General features: G+C 41.3%; 1 protein-coding gene across 1 annotated transcript in view; it reads left to right on the top strand.

Annotated features, from left to right (window-relative positions):
- Positions 1-26,879, top strand: part of LOC122803235 (FHF complex subunit HOOK interacting protein 1B-like) — a 538,521-nt gene that overhangs the window by 48,106 nt on the left and 463,536 nt on the right. The window contains exon 3 of the mRNA XM_044072834.1: positions 20,133-20,300. Within this exon, the coding sequence (XP_043928769.1) occupies positions 20,133-20,300 (168 nt within the window). The remainder of the gene's footprint in view (positions 1-20,132; positions 20,301-26,879) is intronic.

Raw genomic sequence — 26,879 nt, 5'->3', positions numbered from 1 at the left:
GTGTGAATTTGAGCAGGTCACTTAACCAGACAGTGCTCCTGGGCTGGGAGCTGTTACATTGATACATTACCTAACTGTGTAACTCTGAGTAAGTCACTTAACCAGACAGTGCTCCCTGGCTGGGAGCTGTTACATTACCTAACTGTGTAACTCTGAGCATGTCACTTAACCAGTCACTGCTCCTTAACCAGACAGTGCCTGGGCTGGGAGCTGTTACAGAGTTTTACAGTTAGGTAATATAACAATGTATGAGTTTTTAAATTATATGGGTTTTGAGTATGTACATAAAGTCAGAAACTCATTTATAGGTATGGTTTCTGACTTTTATACTTTTTGTGTAGTATATTAAGTATTTTATAGGTTTTTAGAATGTTTTTAGAATATTTATAGAAATATAAATTATGACCTAAATAAATAAACATGTTAGTAGGTTTTAATTAACTTAACTAGAGGTAGATATAATCCATGGTATGTGTGTTTAAGGCATTTTGGTTTAGGCTGTGAGGGTATGTATATGCATTGGTTGGTGTTGATCAGCTGTTCTAATTAGTAGGGCGGATCAGCTGACTGATGTTCATGTTACATACTGTGTTTTGAATATTTAACTGCATCTGAAGAAGTCTCGCTATCCAGCCAGACAAAAAGCGCTTTATGGAATAAAAAGTTTGCATTACTAGCTTGAAAGTTCGTGGATTATTCTTCTTTTTGTGGAGCATTAGCCAGTTTGTTGCTGGTTTTTTTTTTTTTTTTTTACTCTGAGTAAGTCACTTAACCAGACACTTTTCCTGGGCTGGGAGCTGTTACATTACCTAACTGTGTGACTCTGAGTAAGTCGCTTAACCAGACACCGCCCTGGGAGCTGTTACATTACCTAACTGTGTGACTCTGAGCAGGTCACTTAACCTGACATCACTCCTGGGATGGGAGCTGTTACATTGTTACATTACCTAACTGTGTGACTCTGAGCAGGTCACTTAACCTGACATCACTCCTGGGCTGGGAGCTGTTACATTGTTACATTACCTAATTGTGTGACTCTGAGCAGGTCACTTAACCTGACATCATTTCTGGGCTGGGAGCTGTTACATTGTTACATTACCTAACTGTGTGACATTGAGCAGGTCACTTAACCAGACACTGCCCTGGGCTGGGAGCTGTTACATTACCTAACTGTGTGACTCTGAATAAGTCACTTAGCCAGACAGTGCTCCTGGGCTGGGAGCTGTTACATTGTTACATTACCTAACTGTGTGACGTAAGTCACTTAACCAGACAGTGCTCTTGGGCTGGGAGCTGTTACATTGTTACATTACCTAACTGTGTGACTCTGAGCAAGTCACTTAACCAGACAGTGCCTGGGCTGGGAGCTGTTACATTGTTACATTACCTAACTGTGTGACTTTGAGCAGGTCACTTAACCAGACAGTGCTCCTTTGGCTGGGAGCTATTACATTGTTACATTACCTAACTGTGTGACTGAGTCAGTCACTTAACCAGACACGTTTCCTGGGCTGGGAGCTGTTACATTACCTAGCTGTGTGACTGAGTAAGTCGCTTAACCAGACCCTGCCCTGTGAGCTGTTACATTGTTACATTACCTAACTGTGTAACTGTGAATAAGTCACTTAACCAGACAGTTCTCCCGGGCTGGGAGCTGTTACATTGTTACATTACCTAACTGTGTGCCTGGGCTGGGAGCTGTTACATTGTTACATTACCTACTGGTGACTGAGTCAGTCACTTAACCAGACACGCTTCCTGGGCTGGCTGTTACATTACCTAGCTGTGTGTGACTGTAAGTCGCTTAACCAGACCCTGCTGTGAACTGTGTGACTCTGAGTAAGTCACTTAACCAGACACGCGCTGGGTGGGAGCCCCTGTGAGCTGTTACATTGTTATATTACCTAAATGTGTGACTCTGAGCAGGTCACTTAACCTGACATCACTTCTGGGCTGGGAGCTGTTACATTGTTACATTACCTAACTGTGTGACATTGAGCAGGTCACTTAACCAGACACCGCCCTGGGCTTGGAGCTGTTACATTATTACAAGGCCAGCTTCAAGAGAAAAATTGCACAGGACACTAAGGATAATCACAAGGCTTTCTTTAGTTATGTTAGGAACCTGGGTGGGAATTCCCAGATATGCTCAGAATTAGTCCAAAATGACAAAAAATACACCAAACCCACAGACATTGCCAGCATCCTAGCTGACAGGTTCAGCGCAAACTCCCCCCCCCTCCCCATCAAAAGGGCAAATATCTATCCCAGTAGAGTGCTGCCCCCCTGACATCTCAGATGCTCAGGTAAGAGCTGCCCTCTCCAAAGCAAAAAACACAGCATCAATGGGACCAGACGGTGTCCCGGGCTGCGTCCTACATGAACTAAACCCAAACATAAAACTACTATTCAGTCTCTGCCTTACTACAGGATATGTACCCAAAGAGTGGCGTACAGCAACAGTGGTCCCTCTCCACAAAGGTGGTGCCTCAACGGATCCTGGAAACTATCGCCCCATAAGCCTGACTAGCTTGTTCTGCAAAGCTATGGAAAGGATCATCATGGACCTCATAAATAAAGATATTGGGGACCTACAGACACTGGATCCTACCCAGTTTGGCTTTGTTAAGGGCAGATCCTGCCTCTTAAACCTGGACGATTTCTTTGAAACAGTCACCAAGGCCATTGACGAGGGGAAGGTGGTCCACACTGCCTACCTGGACCTCGCAAAAGCCTTCGATACAATACCCCACTCGGTCATTATAGATAAGCTCACCAGCTTAAATATAAACCCCTATGTCACTAGATGGGTTGCAAACTGGCTCAAGGACAGAACCCACATGGTTAGAATTGCTGGAGCCATGTCAGACTCCAAACCAGTTACAAGTGGCGTCCCACAAGGCTCAGTCCTGGGACCTCTCTTGTTCGGTATATATTTCTCGGAGGCACAAGCCAACACGGAAGGACTGAGATGACTGCAAATTGGGCGTCATAATATACTCTCCAGCCGACACAAGCATCCTCCAAAAGGGCCTCCTAGAAACAGACAACTGGTGCCAGAGCCATGGCCTCAAGCTAAATGCCAAAAAGTGTATAGTCATCCCCTTTGGCAAAAACAAAGTGCCCACAAATTACCACATAGGTGGTAATCCATTAAGTACGGAAGAATTAATTAGGGACCTGAGGACCCAAGTTGATAGCAATCTCTCATTTGACAACCACATGGCCAAAGTGGTTAGAAAAACATTTTATATAGCCCACCTAATCATGAAGGGATTCGCATCTAGAACAGGGGATGTCATCGTGCCTCTTTACTCATCCCTCATCAGGCCCATAATTGTGTACAATGCCCCTTTGGGGATGTACCATACCAGACACCTGCAGCAACTGGAAAGACCCCAAAAGTACCTCACCAAGAGGATCAAAGGGCTCAAACAGATGCCATATGCTGCCCGGTTAAAGAAACTCCAGCTCTACTCAGTGGCATACCGCCTGCTCAAAGGCGATCTGTGCCTGACGTATAAAGCCATGCCCAACCCAGAATTAATGGACATGCTGCACCTCAGAAAATCCAAATCCCATCGAGCTACGTGCTCGAGAGACTTGAACCTCAGCACTGAAATAAATAGGACATGCTGGAGGGACAGATTCATAACCCAGAGGCTCTCTTCACTCTGGAATAAAATCCCAGTCCAGGTTAGGCAGAGTCCCTCATTGACTCTCTTCAAGAGGAATCTTGAGTGGATGAGGGATCGTAGGTTTACGCTGGGTATCACTTCTGTGTCACTGTTAGACAGAGGCACAGTATACTAACCTTGAAAAAGGGCATAGCAAAATGAATTTAAAATGGGTGGCGAAAGCCAAACACACTCTGGCTAGGCTTATAAATGCCCTAGGGCAGATAGCCTAGTATGAACCTATGAACCTAACTGTGTGACTTTGAGCAGGTCACTTAACCTGACATCACTTCTGGACTGAGTATGGAAAAAGTCCATGGAGATCAGTTCTGTATCCAGTAAAACAAATGCAAATAAACAAATAAAATAGGATGCAGGATCCAAACTGTTCCAGTGCTGGCCTGTTTGCCAGTTCCCAAGGTTCTGTCTATAATGACCTACTTCCAGTTTGTAATTTCTCTCTCATGCCTGCTATGGAATTTCTGAGGGGTCTTTTGGGTTCACGGTCTTGACCACCTCCATGCTTGCTTTTGCCAAGCTTTATATGAGGAAGTTTCAGTGATACCTGCGGTCACTGTGGCTTCAGTATTGCCACCCTCTGGAGTTTCAAGTTCCCTTACTTCCTTGTCTCAAACTTGAGCTTCTTTGGTGGATTCAACTCATATCCCTCAAACCAGGTGTCCCTTCCCAGTTTACTGCTCCATCTCAGAAGCTATTTACAGGTGTTTCAGATCGGGGGGAGGGGGCTGCTTCTGGCAATATGAGGAATCAGGGTCTCTGGCACCCTCATCAGCAGCTGGATCACATCAACATTAGAGAGATGTGGGTTGTTATTCTTGCTGTCCAGGTCTTCCATTCTCTTTCATCCTAGGTCCTTTATGGGTCTATGCAGACAACACCACAGTTGTGGTACATCAGCAAGCGGGGGTGGGGGGGACATGGTCTTATCTTCGTAGACTAGCCCTTCAAGTCTGGGATCTAGCTATCCAACTGCAGGTTTCTCTTCAGGCAGTTTACATTCATTTGGGACAACACCCGGTGGCAGACTCTCTGGGCAGGTCCAAGGCATAACCTCACTAATGGATGCTTCACAGAGAGGTGTTTCTGGACATAGTTCATCAGTGGGGCATTCGTCAAGTAGATCTCTTTGCCTTCCACTGGACAGCAGCTTTCTAACTTCTGTTGTGAGGGTGGATGACATGTCTTTTTTGTGGATGTTCCTTTATGCTTGTCCCCCTCCTCCCCTTCCTAGGGGTCCTACACGATATCAAACGGGACCCTCCAAATGTTTTGTTTTCGATTCCCTTTTGGCCCAGACATCACAGTTCTCCCTCCTTTTTCATCTGGCCAGGAGCAGTCATCACAAGTTACCTCACTGAATGGATTTTCTCACACAAGACTAGGGGTCTGTCCTTCACCTTCATCTGTCCACTCTTCAGTTGACACTTTGAGTACTAGGGTTTTAATCCCCTTTCAAACCAATTTTCTATGGACGTGCTTAACGTTCTCCAGGAGACCAGGAAACCCAATACCAGAAAATCATATATTTGTAAATGGAAGAGATTTTTTTTGTATGGTGTCTTAAGCTTCACCAGGACCTCTCTTCAGTGGGGTCCCTTTGGTTCTCACTCACTTGTGTGAACTGTTCTATGCTGGCTTTGCATATTCTTCTGCTAAAGCTCATTTGATAGCAGTTTCTTCTGATCTGCCTCCAATTTCACTGTTGGCCTCACATTTTGAGGTTAAACAATTCCTGAACGGCATCCTCCACATCAGGCCCCCAAGAATGCCCATCCTCCTTTCTTGGGACCTTAATTTGTTCTTGAGAAGTTGACCCAGGCTTTCTTTGGCCGTATTGCTGCTGCTTCTCTCAGCATTGCACCTGAAAGACTGTTTTATTGTTTTCGTCACCTCTGCCAAGAGAGTTTCTGAACTCTAAGCCTTGATGGCAGTTTCCCCCTTTTTGATTTTTCATAGGGACAGTTTATCCCTGTACTAATCCTTCTTTTATGTCCAAGGTGATTTAACGAGTTGTCCCTTAATCAGTCTGTCCAACTTCCTTCTTTTTTTTTTTTCCCTTCTCACTGATGTAGTGAGAAGGTTCTACACATCTTGGATCTGCATATACATTTCAGTTATTGTTTAAGATAAAAGATAAAGGTTATATGAAATCTGAGTATCTTTTTGTTTCTTTTCATGCCAGGGCATTGGGTTTGGCAGATTCTAAGCAAACCTTCTCCTCCTGGATTTTGAAAGCCATTTCTTTTTGCTATTCCTTTCATGGTAGACAGCTTTCTGCCTCTGATCAGGCCCATTCTACCGGGGCAGTGGCCTCCTTTGGGGCTTCTTCAAGGGACTGGACACCAGTTCCATCCTTGAAGCTGCAGCTTGGTCTTATGTCTACACCTTCACTAAACATTACAAATTGGATGCCGTTTCCAGAGCAGGTTTTGCCAAGGCTAACCGTCATGGGTTTGTGGAGAGTTCCTCTTTGCCTTATTCCATACAGCAGTTTTTTACTCGCCCGTAAGTTATGAATATTGCAGCAGTGCTATGGAAGAGCATAGTACAGTTGTGTAAAATCTAACCATAGCAGTAGATGTCGTTCTCTTCACTTTTGCAGTATTCAGTTCCACCCTCCTACCTCCTTTTCTCCTTTTTTTCTTTTGGGAACATCTGCCTGGCTGAGGGGTCTTTGCCCTTCTCCTTAGACATCTCCTTTTTCCCCTGGATGCACATGTTCTTTTTCCTGGGGCAGCTGTAGTTCTCCAGGGGTACTTCATTTCTGAGTTTGGGGCATCTGTGCATTACCTTTATGCTCTATGCTGATGCAGGGAGCATGTATCTCATGTACAGCACTGATGAGAATTAAAGGCTTTGGCATAATGCTCAGACGTAGGACTAACATTGTCAGAAGAACCCATAGGTTATGAATACTGCACCACTGAAGAGGAAGACATCTACTGTTAAGGTAAGATTTTATACAACTGTATTTTATCCACTTCTTTTTGCAGTTAGTAGGAAATTAACCAGTCAGCTGACTTTGAGACCAAGTACCCAGTTTTTGAACTCTGATGAGTTCTTGAGATTTACTGGTTAGTGTTTCTGTGATTGATTGAACTGTTTTTTATCTTTTGAGATTTTTTCCACATTTCCAAGGTATGAGGCATCACTGGAAAAGTTCTTCTGACAGATGTGCATATGCAGAAGACAAATTCTGCTAAAGGGATTCCATACAGAATGCTTTCTTGTCTTGGAAGAACAACAAAGTCTGTGTAACTTTAAAGAAAAAGGAATCCCAGGGGTGTAGTTAAACTATAAGACACTTGAGACCCAGATACTGATCACAGGATGACATAGCTCTCAACTTCATAGAGGGAGAAATCTGGACAAAGCCATAAATAATGGGGGGAAGGCCCCAAAACAGGGGCAAGTTTTAAATATTGCTTTTATAAACTTAGGAAGTTGCTAGAGTAACGGTTTGGATTTGAATGAATATTCAGTAGTAAGTCTTAAAACTCAAATGTCTGTCATTGTTTTCTAACTTCTGTCCTCAATGATATGTCAGAAAACCAAAGATAATTTCTGAGGAACAGACCAAAAGCATGAGGCAAAAATATGGACATTCTACAAAAACTGTACATTTGAGATGATTATGGAGAACACTTGACCTCATGTAAATTCAGGTCCAGAATAGCAAGTGACATGATTGTGACAAACTGAGATGTTTTTACTTAGTAACCACATCAGCCTTTTTTCATCCTTGTGGAGAGCTTGGAATTCTTTTGCATGCATTTATTTTTTATTTAGATATAGATTTGAATAAGTAGAAAGACGGGTAGATACAGAGATGGACATATTGATGGGTAAGTGGATAGAATAGACACACATGCCAAGTGGTTATTGATGGTATTTGTAATGTAGGAGTTTTTTTTAAGTTGCAGTGTGTGTATATGGAGCGTGTTGGAGGGTACCAGCCCTTAAAAAAATGGAATTTGCAGAACAGTTATTTATGCAGCTCTATCCCACTGGTACTGCATGTAAAAAGTTGTTACTCCTGTAGGTTGAAGCTGTTAGAATGACATAGCATTTGTCAAATTACATTGCTAGTGTAACAGTGTGACAGCTGTGAAGAAAATGTGGTGGGGACCAGCATGCTACATTATCACCAGTCATGTATCTGCCCTCTACAACTACAACAAAAAATGAAGTAGGCACAGAAGATGCCCCCTGGAGTTAGTGAGCAGATAGTGTGTTGTCTCTGACGGTCTTATCAGCCTGCCTGCACACATTTCTGCTACCTCCTCACAGGTTTCAGAGACTTTTTCTGTAATGTTAAGACCAGACACCAACAGCCAAACACTTGCTGAAGACATCCATCTCTCACAATTTCTGAGTACTCTGCCTAAATTAACTGGGTTAATGGGTAATCTTAAGGCTATGTGACTTCAGGTGTTCAGAACTTAGCCTAACTGCTAGTGTGCAAAGAGTTGAAACAACATTTGAGGCCCAGGTTTTTGTACCTTTACCAACACCTCCTTTGGTATGCAGTTATAGGAAGCTGGCAGAAGAGTTTGTCACTGTGTGGGCAGAGGAATAAACTGCAGGCCTTTGTGAGTCAGGAGTACCTTCTCTGCCTAAACATAGGAGACAGTCTCCACTGCCTACTTATCCTATAGTTTGATCTACAGGGGAAAACTGTGCTTATTCCTTCCAGATTTTTCTGTCCTTGGAGTACAGCTTTGACAACTAGAAGACCTTTTACCAATATCCCTAGATGCATCTTATATAGCATGGAGCACGATTTAGCCACACCCATAACAACACTGTTCAATCTCAGCTTTCATACAGGTATTTTACCAAGTGAATGGAGAACAGGTGTGGACCTTTCACAGACAAGGGCAGTTACAGACCCATAAGTCTGACCAATCTCGTTTGCAAACAATGAAAGACTTATCATAGAATTAATCAATCAAGACATAGGGAACTTCGAAACTGTGGGCCCATCTCAATTTGGGTTTGTCAAGGGCAGTTCATGCTTACTGAATCTGGTAGATTTTTTTTTTTTAAAGTTACCAAAACAATGAATAAAGGTGAAACAGTGTATACTGCATACCTCGATCTGGCAAAAGCTTTTTGACACAGTTCCCCACTCAGGCATAGTAGAAAAGCTAAAACTGGGAATAAGTCCCTATGTCACCCGCTGGACTGCCAGCTAGCTTATAGATGGGTCACAGAGTCAAAATACAGTAAGAGACCAGTCACCAGTGGAGTTCCCCAGGTGTCTGTTCTGGGACTTCTCCTGTTTGGCATATACTGGCTAACATTTGCAAGTCTAATAACTTAGCAGGTGACTCCTTGTTTTCTAATACTGCTGGAAAATATCGGAACATGTTGCCATTAGATCTAACTTCACTTCCCTCCTTCCCTCTCTTTAAACAAAGGCTCAAGCAATATCTTAAAACACGCTGGTTATGCCCCTGCTGTTACCCCAACCAATTGTCCACTTTCTCTTTTGCCATTTTCTCTTCACTGCCTCCCCTCACCTTTTAACACTACTTACCCCTTGGGTAGTGGTAACTGTCTCATATTATTGTCACAAATAGGAAATGAATTAAACTGGGAACCCGGTCAACAAATATAAATAAATAAATAAATAAATATTGTAAACATCCTCGCATATCTTAATGTAAGAGTGTCTTATTGTGTTTCATAATTAGCATATTTCTCTTTACCTAAGGCTCTCTAATTACTTTTAACTTAACTAAATTCTTCTTTATATTTGTGTAAAAAATTCTTTTGAATATTGTGTTTGCTTAAATAGTATGACTTGGTAACTACTGTTCTCTTATTTATATTTTATTCATAATTTTTTTTTCATGTTACTGTGGAGCTTTTCTCCCCGGGCCTCTACTGAAAATGGAAATATATCCAGTTGGACCAGCCTGGTTAACAGATGTAAAATAAATAAAAAAAAATAAATAAAAATATACATTTCTGAAGTAAAATCCAATACCAAAGTGCTCTGTCTGACTATGTTTGCAGATGACTGTAAGCTAGGAGCAGTCATTGAATCCCCAAATGAATTAGACATCCTACAGGAAGGTTTGTCCCAAATAATTAACTGGTGTCAAAATCATGGTCTAAAACTAAATGCTAGAAAAATGCATAATTGTATCGTTTGGGAAGCCATCTGTACCACATTTGACAGTACTACCCTAACAGGTGACACAGTTCAGGATTTGAGAATGTGTGTGGACAGTAACCTAACATTTAACCAACACGTGTCTGTTGTTTTAAGAGAGTCCTTCTATATTGCACAGCTTATAAACAAAGGATTGTGCCTCTTTCTAGGGATGTCTTTGTCCCCCTTTACTCTGTTCTCATTAGGCCAGTCATTGAATATAATGCCTCCTTTGGCATGTATCTGTCCAGACACATGCAACAACTGGAACACTCAAATACCTTAGTAAAAGAATACAAGGCCTAAATAACATGTCGTACATGGACTGACTCAAGGCCCTGTCACTATCCTCTCTATCCTACAGACTAAGAGGTGACCTGTGTCTGGCATACACACCATCCTCCAACCATTATTTATAGATTTCCTGCACATCAGCAAGTCAGATGGCATCAGAAATAATAAGTCTAGGGATCTAAACCTCTTCTGGAATATCAGTAGAACAGTTTGGAGGGACAGATAGATTTTGCAGAGGATACTGTTGCTGTGGAGCAAACTTAACCCCTGCCTGTTTTCGGAGACAGCTTCGATTTGTATGACGGGGAAACAGAAAATTTACCTGAGGTTTGCCCCTTGTACTACTGACGGACAAAGTTTGCTCCAAATCCTTTATCCTATGCATGGGTCCCGTCAAATTATCTATAGTATGATCCCAGTTTTTTTTTATTAGGGGGTAATATATAATTATCTACCATGGGATGGGTAAGGCCAATCTATAACCAAAAGGAGATTTTTCAAGCACAGAAGGGAAATTGGATGGACTTAAAATGGCCTGCAAATGCAGCTAGCCTAGTACCCCCTCTGAACCTATTTCATGCTTCTCCCCCGAAATAGTCTCCTTTGGCATTACCTTAAGTTTTAAGTGGGGGCTCAGAAGGAGGCTTTGAGTCAAAGAATAGGTATGTAGCCTTTGGCAGACATAAAGGAAGCAAAATCCCTTATAGTAGCTCTTGTCCTTCCCTATCTGAAGATGACTTCGGATCTGCATTTGTAAATCCATATTCTTCATCACTTGCTCCTGAAAATGCCTAGTAGGTCCTGCAACTTTTAATTAGCAAGTTAGAAACTCTGTGACTGACTGAGGGTTAATTTTTCTGGGTGCTCTTGAACTGTTTAAGCTGGCTTTGTCTCCCTATTAATGAGGATAGCAAGATTCTGAGTCGCTTTGATGTATATTAGTCTTATATTTTGATGTCTACATTGGTTATTTTTTATATGCATTTAATAAAGTAAAATCTTCAATTAGAGGTCATGGTTGTAAATGTCCAGGAGGAGAATGTTAAGGATAAAGCCATTGAGATAGCCCAACGGCTTTTAGTGTGTGCAAATAACTAATTTTATTGGTACCTCTGCCCTGGCTACATCTTTGGAAAATCTGAGGGTATCTGAGGAACCTTTAGCTGCAGAGAGTATTTGCAGCACCCCATGCACTATAATCTATTAAGATCAAAAAGTGTAAAAAAACGCATAGCAGAGAATAACAAAATTACAAAACAGCATAACTGCAGTCAGTGCAGCAAATCTGTTCGGCAGTATGCAGCAAGTTAGTCAGATGGAGCATTTCAACAACAGTAATGTTGAGTAGTAACAATAATGGAATAGCAGGGGAATTCAGAAATAACAGTAAGAGTATGCATAGAGATATAGGTAGATAGAGGCAGATATATAAAATGTGTTTGCACTTGCCCAAATATTGATGCTTGCACAGTTGACGGCAAAACGTCGATTTGGCAGACAAGGACATGCTACTATGCATGTGTCAATCAAGAGTCTTGGCATATTCAAAACCTCAAATTAAAAAAAAAAATATATTAAAACGTTTTTTTGCAGGGAGGGCAAGCATTCCAACCCCCACTTACTAATTATATCTACTTACTGTGACATCGCACAGTCTCTGGGAAAGAGCATATTTCCCTACCCCGAGAATTGCACAGTGTCTCACCTGCAACCATCTGTTTAGTAGACTGAATTTTTTGTTGGGTAAAGAGATGACGACCAAAGGTAGTCATTGATTTTCAGTTGAACCATATACATACATAAATCGATCTACTTCTATATCCTGAAAGCTGACATTACTGACTGGAAATGTGTAAACACAGATAACCCTTCATCACTTATCTTCATGGCTTTAGTCAAACAATTACCACCACCACTAGACTTAACAAACCTAACAACAGAGAGAGTATCTTAGATTGGATGCTTATTAATAAACAACAACAAATTTACAAGGTACGAACTCTACCAGATGACTTAAGTGATCATATGTTAACTTGCATTATAAGACAAAAGAATGGCATCCCTAACACCCCCACTTATAGGATCTCATGAACCAACAAACACTTTAACCCTGTATTATTCCAAAATGAACTTAATGCCTGTAACTGGAACCCACTAAAAACTCTCCCTCTTGAGGAGGCTGTTAAATATTATAACTCTAAATTCTTAACTATCCTTGATAAGCATGCACCTAAATGGTCCATCAGAGTGAAGTCCAAACCAGCCCCCGGCTCTCAAAAGATACTAGACAACAGATATTGCTTAGGAATAAATCTTGGGCCAAGTGGAGAAAATCCAAAAATAACTCTGAGCAACAAACATTTAGACGGTTGAGAAATATTACAAAAAAAGCAATACTCATTGATAAAAAAACTACTATTGTAAACTACAACAATCTCACCATAACAATCCACAAAAGTTCTGGTCTAGCTTAAATAGACTCCTACACCCAGGGCACTCTAGCACACCACCCCCTCTAGGGGCTTATAACAATACCTCCCATCAAACTGCCAATGCCTTCAATACCTTCTTCACAGACACCATAAAATCTCTAGCCTGTCAACTTTCTACAAACAACTCTAATCTCCCTACCACTTTACCTGATACTCTCCCAACATTCTAAATACAATCCATTGCTACCTCGCACATCCAAAAACTTATCCAAAAACTTAAGCCATGTATGTACCCCACTCTGCTGACCAAGTACCGTCTGAATACCTGCAGAAAGCAGCTAAAGCAGTTGCTTATTCTGTATCCATCCTTATAAACAGAACCATAAAAGAAGAAACCATTCCTGATATCTGGAAAATCTCCCACATTATCCCCTTACACAAAGGCGGTAACTCCATTGATTATTCCAACTACAGGCCTATAGCTCTCTTATCACCCTTAGCAAAAGTTATGGAAAAATGCATTCACCATCAACTAATAAACCACTTAACCCAACATAATGTACTAGCTAACTGTCAGCATAGCTTCAGGCCATTCCATAATACCACCACAGCTCTCCTATCTTTCACCGACTCCATCAATAAAAACTGTAATAGCAGCATCCTCTCATCAGCACTCTTTATTGATCTGTCAAAAGCCTTTGACATGATCAACCACCCCCTACTCATAAAAACTCTTGAATCCCTTTCACTAGACACCAAGACTGTTCTCTGGTTCAAGTCATACCTTACCAATAGGCAACAAGCAGCCCTCTGGGAGAATAATATTATCTTCTCTCCTGACAGTTTCCCTCGGAGTCCCACAGAGCTCCATTCTAGGTCCACTTCTATTCTCTTTATTCATCAACGACCTTCACTTAGCAATCCCTCAAGCTAACTGCATACAATATGCAAATGATTCCACGCTCGTATGTTCTCCCAACACCACATCTGAACTACAGTCTCTATCCCAGACAGCATTTAACGTAGTCAAAGATTGGTTCTTGAAACTTCGCCTTCTTTTGAACGCTAAAAAACCGAACCCTTACTCTTCGCACCTAACAGTAAGTCCCCCCTGTTAATTTTTCTATCAAATCAAATAATGGCACCCTTATAACCCCCGACTCTACCACCAAACTGTTAGGAATCATAATTGATAATAACCTTACCTTTGATAACCATATAAGTAACACTATTAAAACCGTAAATAGAAAATTGGGCTGCCAGTATAGAATAAAACCGTTCTTAACACCAACTGCCAGAACTACAATTGCCAACTCCCATCTAATCTCAACTCTACTTTATGCATCCTTCATTTATACTAACCTAAAGAAAAATAATCTCGCTAAACTAACCAACTCTTGTAACAATATTGCCAGATTTGCCACTGGGAACCCATTTAGAACTCACCAGTATCTGAACCTACAGCAGCTCGACTGGCTCGAACTAAAAAACATTTTGATACTTTCCCAACTTACCATTGTTCATAGGATATTCTCCCAACCTAACAACACACCAATACTTTCTAACCTTATTACCCCCTATACAAACCTCAATTTCTTATGCTCTTCCACCAAACTACTGGCTACCATAAGCAAATCCAATAACTTGGCAGGTGACTCCTTGTTTTCTAATACCGCTGGAAAATATCTGTTCACCATCAGATCTAACTTTGCTTCCCTTCTTTCCAAACAAAGGCTGAAGAAACATCTTAAAACACAATGGTTATGTCCTTGCTGTTACCCTGACTAATATTCTGCTTTCTCTATTGCCTTATTTTCTTTACTGCCTCCCTTCACTAATATTAATACTGCTTACCCCTTGGGAAGTAATGACTGTCTTTAATTATTGTTACAGCTAGGAGATGAATGAAATTGTGAATGTACTGTAAACTACCTCACATATCTTTATGTAAGAGTGTCTTATCCTTTTAGGTATTGTGGCTCATAAATAGTATTATCTCTTTAGCTAATGCTTTCTGATTATTTTAACATAATTTCTTTTATATTTGTGTATGAAAATCTTTTATGTTGTGTTGTACATATAGTATAAATTCTTTTTTTTTATTTAGCGAATGCTGTCTGATTATCTTTAGCATAATTTTCGTATATATTTGTGCGTATTAATTTTTTTATATGTAACTGTTGGAGCTTTTCTCCCTGGGCCTCTGCTGAAAATGGAAATATATCCAGTTGGACTAGCCTGGTTAACAAATGTAAAATAAAGAAATAAATTACCGAAGACCAGAAAACTGATACCAAAAGTATAAAACAACAATATAACAAATGTACTGAATACCGACTCCCAAAATACCAACTCAAACAGAAACCTGCCAGCATACACCACAAAACACACAACAAAACATACAAAGTAAATAACTGGTGATGTCTGTACACTTAAGTAAGTGGGCAAGCCCCCCTGCATCCCCTATGTGGAGGGCTGTGCCCCCCCACACCCCTGCCAGTTTAATATACTAACTCTGCAATAGCACTACAGTGGAGGAAAGGTAAATTTCCTGATCCCCACTGTACCACAATTTCCATAACACAAATCCAAACACTTTCAAACATAGGTGCCTCTCCCTTCCCTAAACACCTACATCCTGCCAACATTTTATTATTTTATTTTATTCTATTTTCAGTTTGATTACCAGGGAAGTCCACTGGGCCACGAAGAACCCATTTTTAGTGGAGGCCCGGGGACAAAAGCTCCAATGGCAGTACAATCAAAGTTGCAAATGCACAAGATAAAAATACAATAGAAAATGTACAAACATCAAGTATACATAGTAAGAACAGTGCAAAATAAAACTTTTGTTAGGTACTAACATAATTTGCAGTATTTATATCTTTACAGTCAACTGAGAGTCAGCTAAATCCATTTTGGTGGAATTTAGAGATGAAATCAGAGAGCAGATTGGTGCAGGGGTAGAGAGGGGCTTAGTGTAGAAAATCCCTTGAATTTATATAGGGTGAAAGCAAGAGCATTTCCATTTGGATGATAGGTGCAAGAAGAGTTGGGTCTTGAAGGATTCTGTGTTAGGTATAGTCCTAAGTGAAGGAGGGAGAGAGTTCCATTTTCTACCTAGAGAGAAGGATAGTAGTAGCTGGCCAGCGGAAAGTTTAGGTCTGTGAATGGAGATGAGGTTTTTGTGTTCTGATCTCAACGATCGGTTAGGGATGTAAGGGGGAAGGATGCTGGATAAGGCTGAACATAAATATCCCACTTACCCAGCACTGCAAACAGCATTCACACAACGTACCGAGACACACACGACTCCCACACTCCACTATGTTTGTTTATTTTGTTGTACATTTGGTAACCGGGATAGTCCAACTGGACACAGGTCCTTTTTTAGCAGAGGCCTGGGTAGAAACTCTCCAATTATAACAGGTTAATAACTCAATGACAAAGGTGACATGTAATTACATATGAATAGAACATAAAAATAAAGTTATAATTATTCAGTAGATAGTACATCAGTAAAAACACTCTGAATTATATAGTACTATGGAGTGTACATCAGTTGTTATGACTTGGAAGAAGGAGAGGTGTGGAAAGAACAGAGAGAAGCTTGAGAAAAGAGACTAGAAAAATAAGAGAAGTAGAGGTGGGGAAGAACAAGATGGAGTATGACTAGCCTGGGGTGTCACAGAGGCAAGCCCAGTTAGTTTGAAGGTGTGTTTTCAGAGATTTCTTGAACTGAAATACGGGTGTCATGGCTGTTATGTTAGAGGGCAGAGAGTTCCATTTTTTAGCTATATAGTTTGAATATTGGGAGGCCCCTGCAGAGTTATTAGAATAGAGGGAGGCCCCTGCAGAGTAATTAAAATAGAGGGGTGCCCCTGCAGAGTAATTAGAATAGAGGGGGGCCCCTGCAGAGTTGTTGGATTTAGTGACTTGAAGAGGTTTGTTGGAGCATAGAACCCTAGTACTGGAGTAAGAATGTATTAGGTTTTGTAATGCAGGGATTTTCTCGGGGTAGTATAAAATCTTATAGGTTAGTGTGAGCTGGTTGTACAGGAGGAAATGGGGGAGTTCAAGCCAGTTGGGTTGTTTAAGAGCTAGGCAGTGATATGTTTTGTAAGGGCTATTGGTGGCGAACCTTGCAATTTTGTTGTTGTAGGTGTCAAGTTTGGTTAAGTCTGATTTTCTGAGATTGGTGCGGATAGGAGAGGCATATAGAAGTGTGGAGATGAGATGGGTTTGTGCTATTTTAGCTCTGGTACTGTTTGTGAAGAATTGTTTGTCTGTATAGCCCCCCCCAGTTTTTTGTACTTTCTTTATGGTGAGTGAGATGTGGGTATCAAATCTCACGTCGCACTCTATCTCTACACCTAGTAGCTTGTTGTGAGCAACTGGAGAGATGCTTGTTTTGTTGTTAGAAAAGATTGTAAATGAGGGTGGGGCTGCAGAGTGATTAGTAGGACAGAAAATGAGAAGTTTGGTTTTATTGGGGTTAAGTAATTGGGAATTGGTGAGCCATTTTTCTACAGAAAGGAAAGAGGCTTCTGTTTGGTTTTGCAGTTCTTGGCGGGAAGGAGAAGGAGAGATTAGTGTGGAGTCATCTGCGTATTAGATGACTGAGGCTTCTCAAGTAGAAGTATGGAGGTTATTAGTGAAGGCAGAAAAGAACAGAGGTGCAAGGATGGAGCTTTGGAGAACTCCTACAGAGACGGGTAATAAAGGTGACTGAGGCTTCTCGAGTAGAAGTATGGAGGTTATTAGTGAAGGCAGAAAAGAAGAGAGGTCCAAGGATGGAGCTTTGGAGAACTCCTACAGAGACGGGATAAAGGTGACTGAGGCTTCTCGAGTAGAAGTATGGAGGTTATTAGTGAAGGCAGAAAAGAACAGAGGTGCAAGGATGGAGCTTTGGAGAACTCCTACAGAGACGGGTAATAAAGGTGACTGAGGCTTCTCGAGTAGAAGTATGGAGGTTATTAGTGAAGGCAGAAAAGAAGAGAGGTCCAAGGATGGAGCTTTGGAGAACTCCTACAGAGATGGGATAAAGGTGACTGAGGCTTCTCGAGTAGAAGTATGGAGGTTATTAGTGAAGGCAGAAAAGAACAGAGGTCCAAGGATGGAGCTTTGGAGAACTCCTACAGAGACGGGTAATAAAGGTGACTGAGGCTTCTCGAGTAGAAGTATGGAGGTTATTAGTGAAGGCAGAAAAGAAGAGAGGTCCAAGGATGGAGCTTTGGAGAACTCCTACAGAGACGGGTAATAAAGGTGACTGAGGCTTCTCGAGTAGAAGTATGGAGGTTATTAGTGAAGGCAGAAAAGAACAGAGGTCCAAGGATGGAGCTTTGGAGAACTCCTACAGAGACGGGTAATAAAGGTGACTGAGGCTTCTATTAGTGAAGGCAGAAAAGAACAGAGGTCCAAGGATGGAGCTTTGGAGAACTCCTACAGAGACGGGATAAAGGTGACAGTTATTGCCTCCATTCAACTGCTTGCTTGCCTACTTGTCAAGTAGCTTCGGAAACAGGAAATGGAGGATGTAGTAATATTTAGTTCAGAAAGGGATTTAATCAGCTTGTTATGATTGACCATATAAAATGCCTTGGATAGGTCAGACAAAGCAGAGAGAGAGCTGCCATTATTTCCGTGGTTGTAACTATGTGGGTGAATGACATAAGTGCAGTTGTATGTTTACTTAACTTTAAAAAACAAAAACCTCAAAAATTACCTTCAACAACGCACCAAATGTCCGCCACTTAATTACCTAAAACACACCACGTGCTAAAGGGATACTGCACCACTCACTCTCAACACAGTACCTACCTTCACAAATTCAGTATTCTGTCACTCGAAATTCTGCACTTTCAGGATTTTCAGTATTCGGTCTTCTGGTCTCGGTTTTCTGGTTTTCAGTAATGTCAGCTTTCGCAATATAGAACTCGACCCACATAAACACATACACACACACACATATGTATATATATATATATATATATATATATATATATACATATATATATATATATATATATATATATATATATATATATATATATATATATGCGCACACACACACACGTGTGTGTGTATGTATAAAAGTATAAAATCACTGACAGAATTAGTTATTGTGCCTCTTTTTTTGCAAGACCAAGACACCAAGCAAACTGTTTCAAGATGCTTGGCTGAGTGCATTTTGCTGTGCTGCAAAAAACATTGAAAAAGCTTTGATGGGTGTGTTACAGTGCATTCTGCCAAAACACCTGCTACTCCAGTAATATTTTTCAAGAATATCTGTACTGACAGCATTTGTGAGGCTGTTGTGTGATTTATAACTCTGTATTTTTTGAGTCCTGTAAGCTTGGCATCCAGTCAAGAGGGTGAGGCGGAGTTTGTAACAGCTGTCCTGTAAGAGCATTCTTTGTCCTCCTGGTGTCAGGCTATTAATGAGTTAGGTGGGCGACAGGGTCTGTAGCACTGGTTACCTTCTACCCTGCGTGCATTGCTTTGGTAAGTTCACCATATGTAGTGAATACCACTGTCATCCATGCAGAGAACATAGCACAGTTATGCAAGTGCAGTCACCATAGCAGTATATGTTCGAGTAGAATCACTGATGCTACTAGCTACCAGCCAGCTTCCCTATGTGGTGGTTCTTTTTTTTCATTTGTAATTTTTCTTCAGTAGCTGGAAGAACAGAAGTATTACTCCCCACCATTCTGCTATTTCAGTGCTGCACAGTTTGATTACCAAAAACAAAGTGCTCCTTTTCTTGAATACCGAACCTTAACTCTGCATGGGCTGCAGTAGGGACTGTTCACTGGAGGTTATCGTTACTCTCCTATGGTTGGCCCTTTTTTTTTTTTTTACTTGAAATTAAAAGAGAAGGGGGAGGTATCCCTTCACTGGGTATATCCCCCAAGTCTGTACTGGCAAAAAAGAGCCAAATATAGTAAAACCTCGTTACCTCTTTCCTCTGTGGACATTATCCATGAATGGGAATTGTTAGAGCTTTGGGAGTTGGGCCAGCTGGACATAGCTCTGCCTGTAGCTAATTACCATATTTAGTAAATGCTACTGCTAGTCTGATCCTACTCTGACTTCTGCTGTTATGATAAGGTAGCTGTGCGGCTGTGCTAAACCCTGCTTCATTGTACAGGACTTGGTATCACAGACTGGGACCAAGGAGTGACATACTCAAATAGTGGAAGATTGCTAATCTGAAAACTGATCACATAAACCACTTCCTGGACTACTGAAGGCATTAACCCTGACACTGGTTTTTGACTATTTACAGATAAGTAACCATATATTTCTAAACCTTCAGTTAAACAATGTTGTATGTTGTATACCTGACACAGTTACCTGAACTTTGATTTCACATGTGCAATGTTTTACCCCTTGTTTTCGACTGTTTCATGAAAGGGAGTACTTACATTTATGAGCAGTGAGGGCATGGCTGGCGCGTTTCAAATAAGGACATTTTAGTACAGGTAACCATGTGAATTTTGTGTCTCGCATTCATCATATTTTCCTTTTTTCTTCCCAAAGACTTCGATAGAAGAAATGATTGCTACCACTGCATACTTGGATCTCTTCCTTCGGAGTGTGAGTGAAACAGCTTTGCTGAAGACATTCCTGCGCTTCATCCTGCTGCACAGACATGATAACGTCACAATCCTCGATACTTTAATCAGTCGAATTAGCAGCAACTCCAGGGTATGCGTTCACTGCAGCTTCAGGGCATTTCTCTCTATAATTGTAAGAAGGGGAGTCTTGTGTGCATGTGTTCTCTGTGATTACATATCAGCAATGTCAACATGTGCTTTAAGAAACAAAGGCTTTGTTGTGAAGAAATACAGTACTTTATTAGATATCACCTTTCTGGTGTAGGTGCATCTGCTGTGTTGCCTCATCTAAATTCGGCTATCTTGAATGTACATGCAAAAAACATTTCCCCAGTAGTTAAGATCATCTTTTAGGTGAGTCACTGTAATAGTAAATCACAAATCTGGGTTTCTGTACCTTATGTCCTTTGTAGACAGAATTTGCAGGTGTTATTCTCACTCAGTATCGACATTGAGAAGAGTGCAGACTCTTTTATAGCCTGCATTTTCCTATATTTTCAGTTATTCCCCTTCTGTGTTTCACACCCCTCTGTTATGCTGGACACATTTGCAGCATTAGTGGCTTTGCTTCCTTATTTTCCTAACTATAGCAGTCATTTTTTTTTATTTTAGTTGCTTGCCATTATTGCAGATGAAGGTTTTTGATGTAGCTGCAAAATGTGTTAATTAACATGATTCTGTTAGGCAAATAATACCTAAAATGTTTCACACACAGTATTGGTTCTGCCTAAACTCAGGCAACAGTGTTGGGTGAATGTGAACATTCCAGTAAGTTTAAGCAGGCAATCAAATTGTGGAGATATAGAGACTTAAAGCAGTCTTTTCTGTGAAGACTCCGAGCCTACATATAAACTACAAGAACCTATATTTTTGTCTGTGAGTTGCTTAAACTGAAAGTTGCTCTCTGATTTACCTGCTCCATTAAGTTTTTTGTTTTAAGAAATCTGCTTGGCCTGGTGTTTTTGTTCTGTGTGAAATGTGCAGCCTAGATAATTTATTTCATTGGTTAAATTGTTTTTTGAGTGATACTTGCATACATATTGAATTTCTGGGTCTTTGCCTTTTCTGAGAGGACTCCAAGCTTGCATAAACTACAGGCACTGCTTGATGATTCACTGCTAGTTATTTTTCCTGCTCACCCTGCCTTTCCTTGATCTGCCTTTTAAATCTGTGATTTTAAGCTGCCCACCCTTACTGTACATTGAGCTTTATAAGCTCCTCCCTTTCTGCACTGCTGTTGATATATTGAATTATTTATTTCCCCTTATTTGTGTTTATTTTGAAAAAAGTGCATTTTGCCTCTCATTGTCTGTTCTTCTGATTTATCTGCTCTGAATTCATTAGCTAGCTGATGGATATAGTGCAATTTTACACTCTTGCAAGCATTTTTGTGTTTTTACATCAAGAGATCAGTGTGTTTTCCATCTAGTGCACTGGGTAGTAGCCTGGCCTGTTTAGTTTGGGGAAGCACTTGAGTTTTCAGCATGTCATTTTTATTGGCTAGAGGGCTTATTAATCAACTTATCTTGTTTTTAGTGCCTTTATAAATTCTGTACAATTGAGAGGCTTTTGGCTCATTTCTACAAAGTGAAGTACTTTTATTGAATAATCACACTTTTATAAGCTGTTTAACAATTGCTTAATGTACACAGACAACCACTTAATTCGTGAACAGACAAATACAGTAAGTGAGAGATGTAGTTATACATTGACATTGGAGGCTGACTGTGACACACAGACACAAAATGCAACAAACAGGTTGTCAGCAACTCACATTTCACTCGTACCCATAGTGAACCACACACACAGACCCTCATATGCAGAGGTGCTCACAAGCAACTTACCCAAACCTCAAAGGCCTCTCAAGCACAGTCCTCAGAAACACCACATGTACACAAACAAGACAGTTTCTGTCATGTTCCTCAACTACCAAGCCCATAAGGCACAACATTCCACAACCCAATGTTCTGGTCATAGGAGACTCCATTGTGAGATACATTAATGTCCCTCTTACAAGTCTGGATAATGAGAAGGTTAGAGTTAGTTGTCAGGGGTCAGGATTCACCAGATCACACAAGCATTCAGGTCACTTACCCCAAGTACCAGTATGACTCAGTCCTAGTGCATGTGGGCATGAATGACTTGAGACGTACCTCAGTGGACTATAAGAAAAGAGACATAATTGAGCTCTCACAGTATGCGTTATAGACAGGTGTGAGCCTAGCATTGAGCAGCATTCTACAGTCTCTAAAGATGATACCATAACACGAGCCGAAAATGATCGACTTTAACAATTGGCTTAGCTACTGGTGTCATTTCATAGGGGTTCAGTACTTGTCTCCCTGGGAAGATGCGTTTGGTAGGCCACACTGCTTTGCTAGGGCTGGTCTTCACCTGTCACCTCTAGGCTTTTGTATATTGGCCAAAACATTATCCACCCCCTATAGTGCCTTTTTTAGATCTTGCTAAACATTCCAGCATGACAAAAGCTACTCAGGACAAGCTAAATGTATTACTGCTCAACAGCTAAATGTATTACTGCTCAATTCTAGGAGCCTCAGCAAGAAACTGCAACTCCCTGGAATCTCTCCTCACTCTGCAGAATGCTGATGTCTGTTTAGTTACTGAAACATGGTTCAAAGCCATGGAAAGCACTTTGGCAGTGCATGGCTATAATGCCTTTCATACATTCTGACCATCCCCTGAACATGAAAGAGCTAAAGGTGGTGGTGTATCTATCTATACAAAAGGATAAGTACACCACATCACACTCAGACAATGTGACGTAACTGAGCTACTCCACAGGAAAAATCCATTACCATATTCTTGTTAGCTACAGGTCCTTCACTGTGAACCAGGAAACCCATGCATCATACCTGAAGTTACTAGAATTGCTCACCATCCAACCAAGTACCATACTCGTGGGTGATTTTTAACTACCCCTCCATTATTTGGGAAGCATGCATGACCATTAATATGCAGGCCCAAAAATGTCTTGCCTTTGCAGAATTTAAATGCCCTAGAGCAGCTAGACTGCACTCCCACTAGGGGAACAGATATCTTAGATGTGGTACTCACAAATATGGGAGTGCGCTCTCCCCCACCACTATTATGTCCTCACTACTAGTAAGATCAGATCACAGAGTGGTCTCCCTTGAAATAAAGGTTAAACTAGTCCCCCGATCTAACCCCAAAAACTTTTAAGAACTTCTGTAAGATAAGTTACCCCTATTATGGGATGGCATAACTAGTTTCCGAGTTCCCTCAAATCCAGAAACCATAGAAACTTATGCAGAGGCATACGCAAAAGCTCTGTATGACCATATAAACAATTGCAGTAGAAATGGCAGTACCAGACCAAAATATAAACCCCAGTCAAACCGGAAAAATAAGCTACCCTGGTGGACCCCTAGTATTAATAGGTTGCACAACAAAATAAAGAAAATTCTGTCAAGAAGTAAGAAGGAATGTACACAACAGAGAAATAAGTCCCTCATTAGTCTAAACAAAGATATCAGGGTACTAGTCAAGTCTCTGAAAGCAGACTTTGAGATAAAAATAGACTCCAAAGCTAAGGATAACCATAATGCAATTTTCATTTATGTCCCAAATCGTAAGGGTAGCACCCAGCACTGTGTAGAGTTAGTTGTAGATGGCATCACCTACACTCATCCAGAAGACACAACAAATCTGCTGGCCAACAAATTCAGCTCAGATTTTACCTCCCTATCACCCCCAGTTTTCCCTGAAAAACTCCAGCACTCCACCATCAGATGTCACTAAAGACCAGGTTGGCACTGCGCTCTTTAATGCTAAAAAAAAAAACTGCTTCAATGGGGCCTGACAGTATACCAGGTTGCCTCTTAAACGGCTTTAATCAGGACTTATCAGGTCCATTTGGATCTCCGTTTAACCAAGCCTCCAGATCGGCTTTGTCATGATAAAGTAAAGGACAGCAACAGTCTTCAGTCTACTTAAAGGGTGACCATCTACTGACCCAGGAAATTACAGATCCATAATTTTGACTAGTCTTATATGTAAGGCCATGCGAAAAATAATCATGGATAAGTAATGACATAGGAGACCTCTTAACATCGGACCCGACCCAATTCAGCTTTGTCGGGGGCAGGTCATGCCTATTGAAACCTGGTAGATTTGTTTGAAAAAGTCACTAAAGGCCATGGATGAGGGTAAAAACAGTACAAGCCGTCTACCTCAACCTGGCAAAGACAATTGACTCAGTTCCCCACTCATTATAAATTCTCAAAACTGGGCATGCATCCCTGTCACCAGATGGATAGCCAGTTGGCTCACAGACAGGACAAGTGGTTAAAGTGGGAGAATCCAGATCCAGCACAAGACCAGTTACTATTGGTGTCCCATGGGGCTCAGTACTGGGACCACTCCTGTTCAGAATATACGTCTGTGAAGTCAAGGCAAATGTGGAAGGCCTTTAGCTGAAAAAGTTTACCAATGACTGCATGCTGGGGGTAGTCGGTGAATCCCCCAGCAATGTGTAGATATCCTTCAGCAGGGTCTAGATTAGACAAATGATTAACCACGGCCTAAAACTAAATGCAAAAAATAATCCATAGTCATACCCTTTGGGAAGTCTAATACCCCTGCAAATTACAACATCAGTATCATACCCCTTAGAGTGGACACAGAAGTGAGAGATGTAGGTATGCAGATAGCCTGAACTTTGATTGTCATGTGTCCACAGTAGTGAGGAAATCCTTTTTATGTGGCACAACTAGTACAGTGTGCCATTTGGCATGTACTTGACTAAGCACTTAGAGCAGCTGGCACGATCTCAGGGGTTATTCACAAAGATAATACTGGGTGTTAATGACATGAGCTATGTGGATAGACTAAAAGCCCCATCTTTTTACTCCGTCTCCTACCAACTATCAAAGGGTGACCTATGCCTGACCTACAAGACACAAATCCAGACCTGATGGAGCTGATACACATCCGCACATCAGACAGTGTGAGTGTAGGGTCACCCAATCTGGGGATCTAAACTTAGTGAGTTAAACAAAACATGCTGTAGAGATGTATGTATCTCATAGCTTGCCCCTTCTTTGGAACAGGCTTCCTATTCACATGAAGCAGAGCACTTCCCTGGCCTCGTCAAATGCAGTTTGGATCCATTCCCTGGCCTCGTCAAATGCAATTTGGAGCCATTCCGTGGCCTCATCAAACGCAATTTGGATACATGAAGATACTCAATGCACAGAAACAAATCTATGCCATCCTCTTACCCCCAGAGACCATATATTGGGTAAAATTGAGTTGTAGTGGTTAGGCTTGTAAGGGCCCTTAAGCCATTAGACTAGTAATCTCATATGAACCTGTGTAACTTAATTTTTAACCTAAAAGTGTCTTAGGACCCCTGAAATCATATGAAAAAATATGTGGCTCCAGACAAAAGAAAATGCTTTCAGATGATCTTTGTGTTTCACTGTTGCAGTCATTACATGTGGGTTATCGGCTTGCAGTAGCCCTCACTCGACCTGATTAACAAAGTGTTCGGTCCTGCATCGGTTGTTGTCCCTTCTTCCATGACGTCAGGTCGTCAGGGGTATAAAACATGCAGCTGACGCCATTACATCAGTCTTTCTTGCCATGCGGTGCCCGAAGCAGAAGCAGTTTGCAAGTGCCAGTCGGCTGACTCCTGAAATTTTCATTTTCAACTAAAGCTAAGTATCCCGTTGGGGAAACTTTTTCTTGCTCCTTACCGATGTCAGTAAAAGTTAATAATTGCATTACTTGTGGAAAGCAAATACCTCACAAAGATTTTCATTCGTACTGTATTCTTTGCCTAGGTCCTGACCACGACGTACCTTGCTGTCGGTTTTGTGCCTTATTTAATCAGCGCACTATCCATCGTCAGGAGATTTCGCCTCTAAATACTTCAGTTCTCTGTTCACTTATCCAAAAATGTTGGTTAGCCATCCGACTACCGGTATTCCGAAAAAATGCAAAGTAAAGACAGTCATCCGTTCGCCGGTACTCAGTGAGGTGCTTTTGCAGCCCCTGATGCCCGCTACTTCTGATTCGCAGGCCTCTACTGAGACCCATTTGGAGTCCGGTATGCCTCGAGATACTTCAACTGTGGAACCTGCAGATGTCTCTTCCTTGGATGGGTCCGAAGCTGCTGTGCAGGCATTGGCTTCTGAGGGTGTATTCAGGCCTATAGACTTGCATATTAAACTTACGTCTCTTTCGTCATTTAGGCCTAAACCTCGAACCATGCCTAAGAAACCGACGCACAGGCCGCATGCTCAGGCCTCTATGCCTAAAAAACAAATGATAAGAATGGCTGAAGATCTTATAACTCTAATCAGGGGAAGCCAACCATCCCCTACTAAGAGACCTAGGACTGAAGTTGTTTATGAATCTTCTGACCAGGATTCTGTTTTTTCTGATGATCTGGATTTGCCCTTATCTACTTGAGAGGATTCTGATGCAGAGGACTCTTGAGGGCATTTACAAGCCTAGCCATCGTTTTTTTATTACACCCCCTTTTTTAATATATGGGGAACTATACCCATTATTTTGCTGTGCCCTCTGTCGGCGTGAGGAGGGAATATCCATCCATATCCTCGGATCTCTCTTCCCCGGTCAAGATTTCAGATTTCAGGCCAGCGGGGTGCAGTTTCCTCAC

This window comes from Protopterus annectens, chromosome 5.part1 (genome assembly GCF_019279795.1).
Source record: "Protopterus annectens isolate FY-2018-M chromosome 5.part1, PAN1.0, whole genome shotgun sequence".
In the NCBI taxonomy this organism is placed as follows: Eukaryota; Metazoa; Chordata; order Ceratodontiformes; family Protopteridae; genus Protopterus; species Protopterus annectens.
Note: the sequence above shows the minus strand (reverse complement) of the source record. Positions and strands in the feature narration are given on the sequence as shown.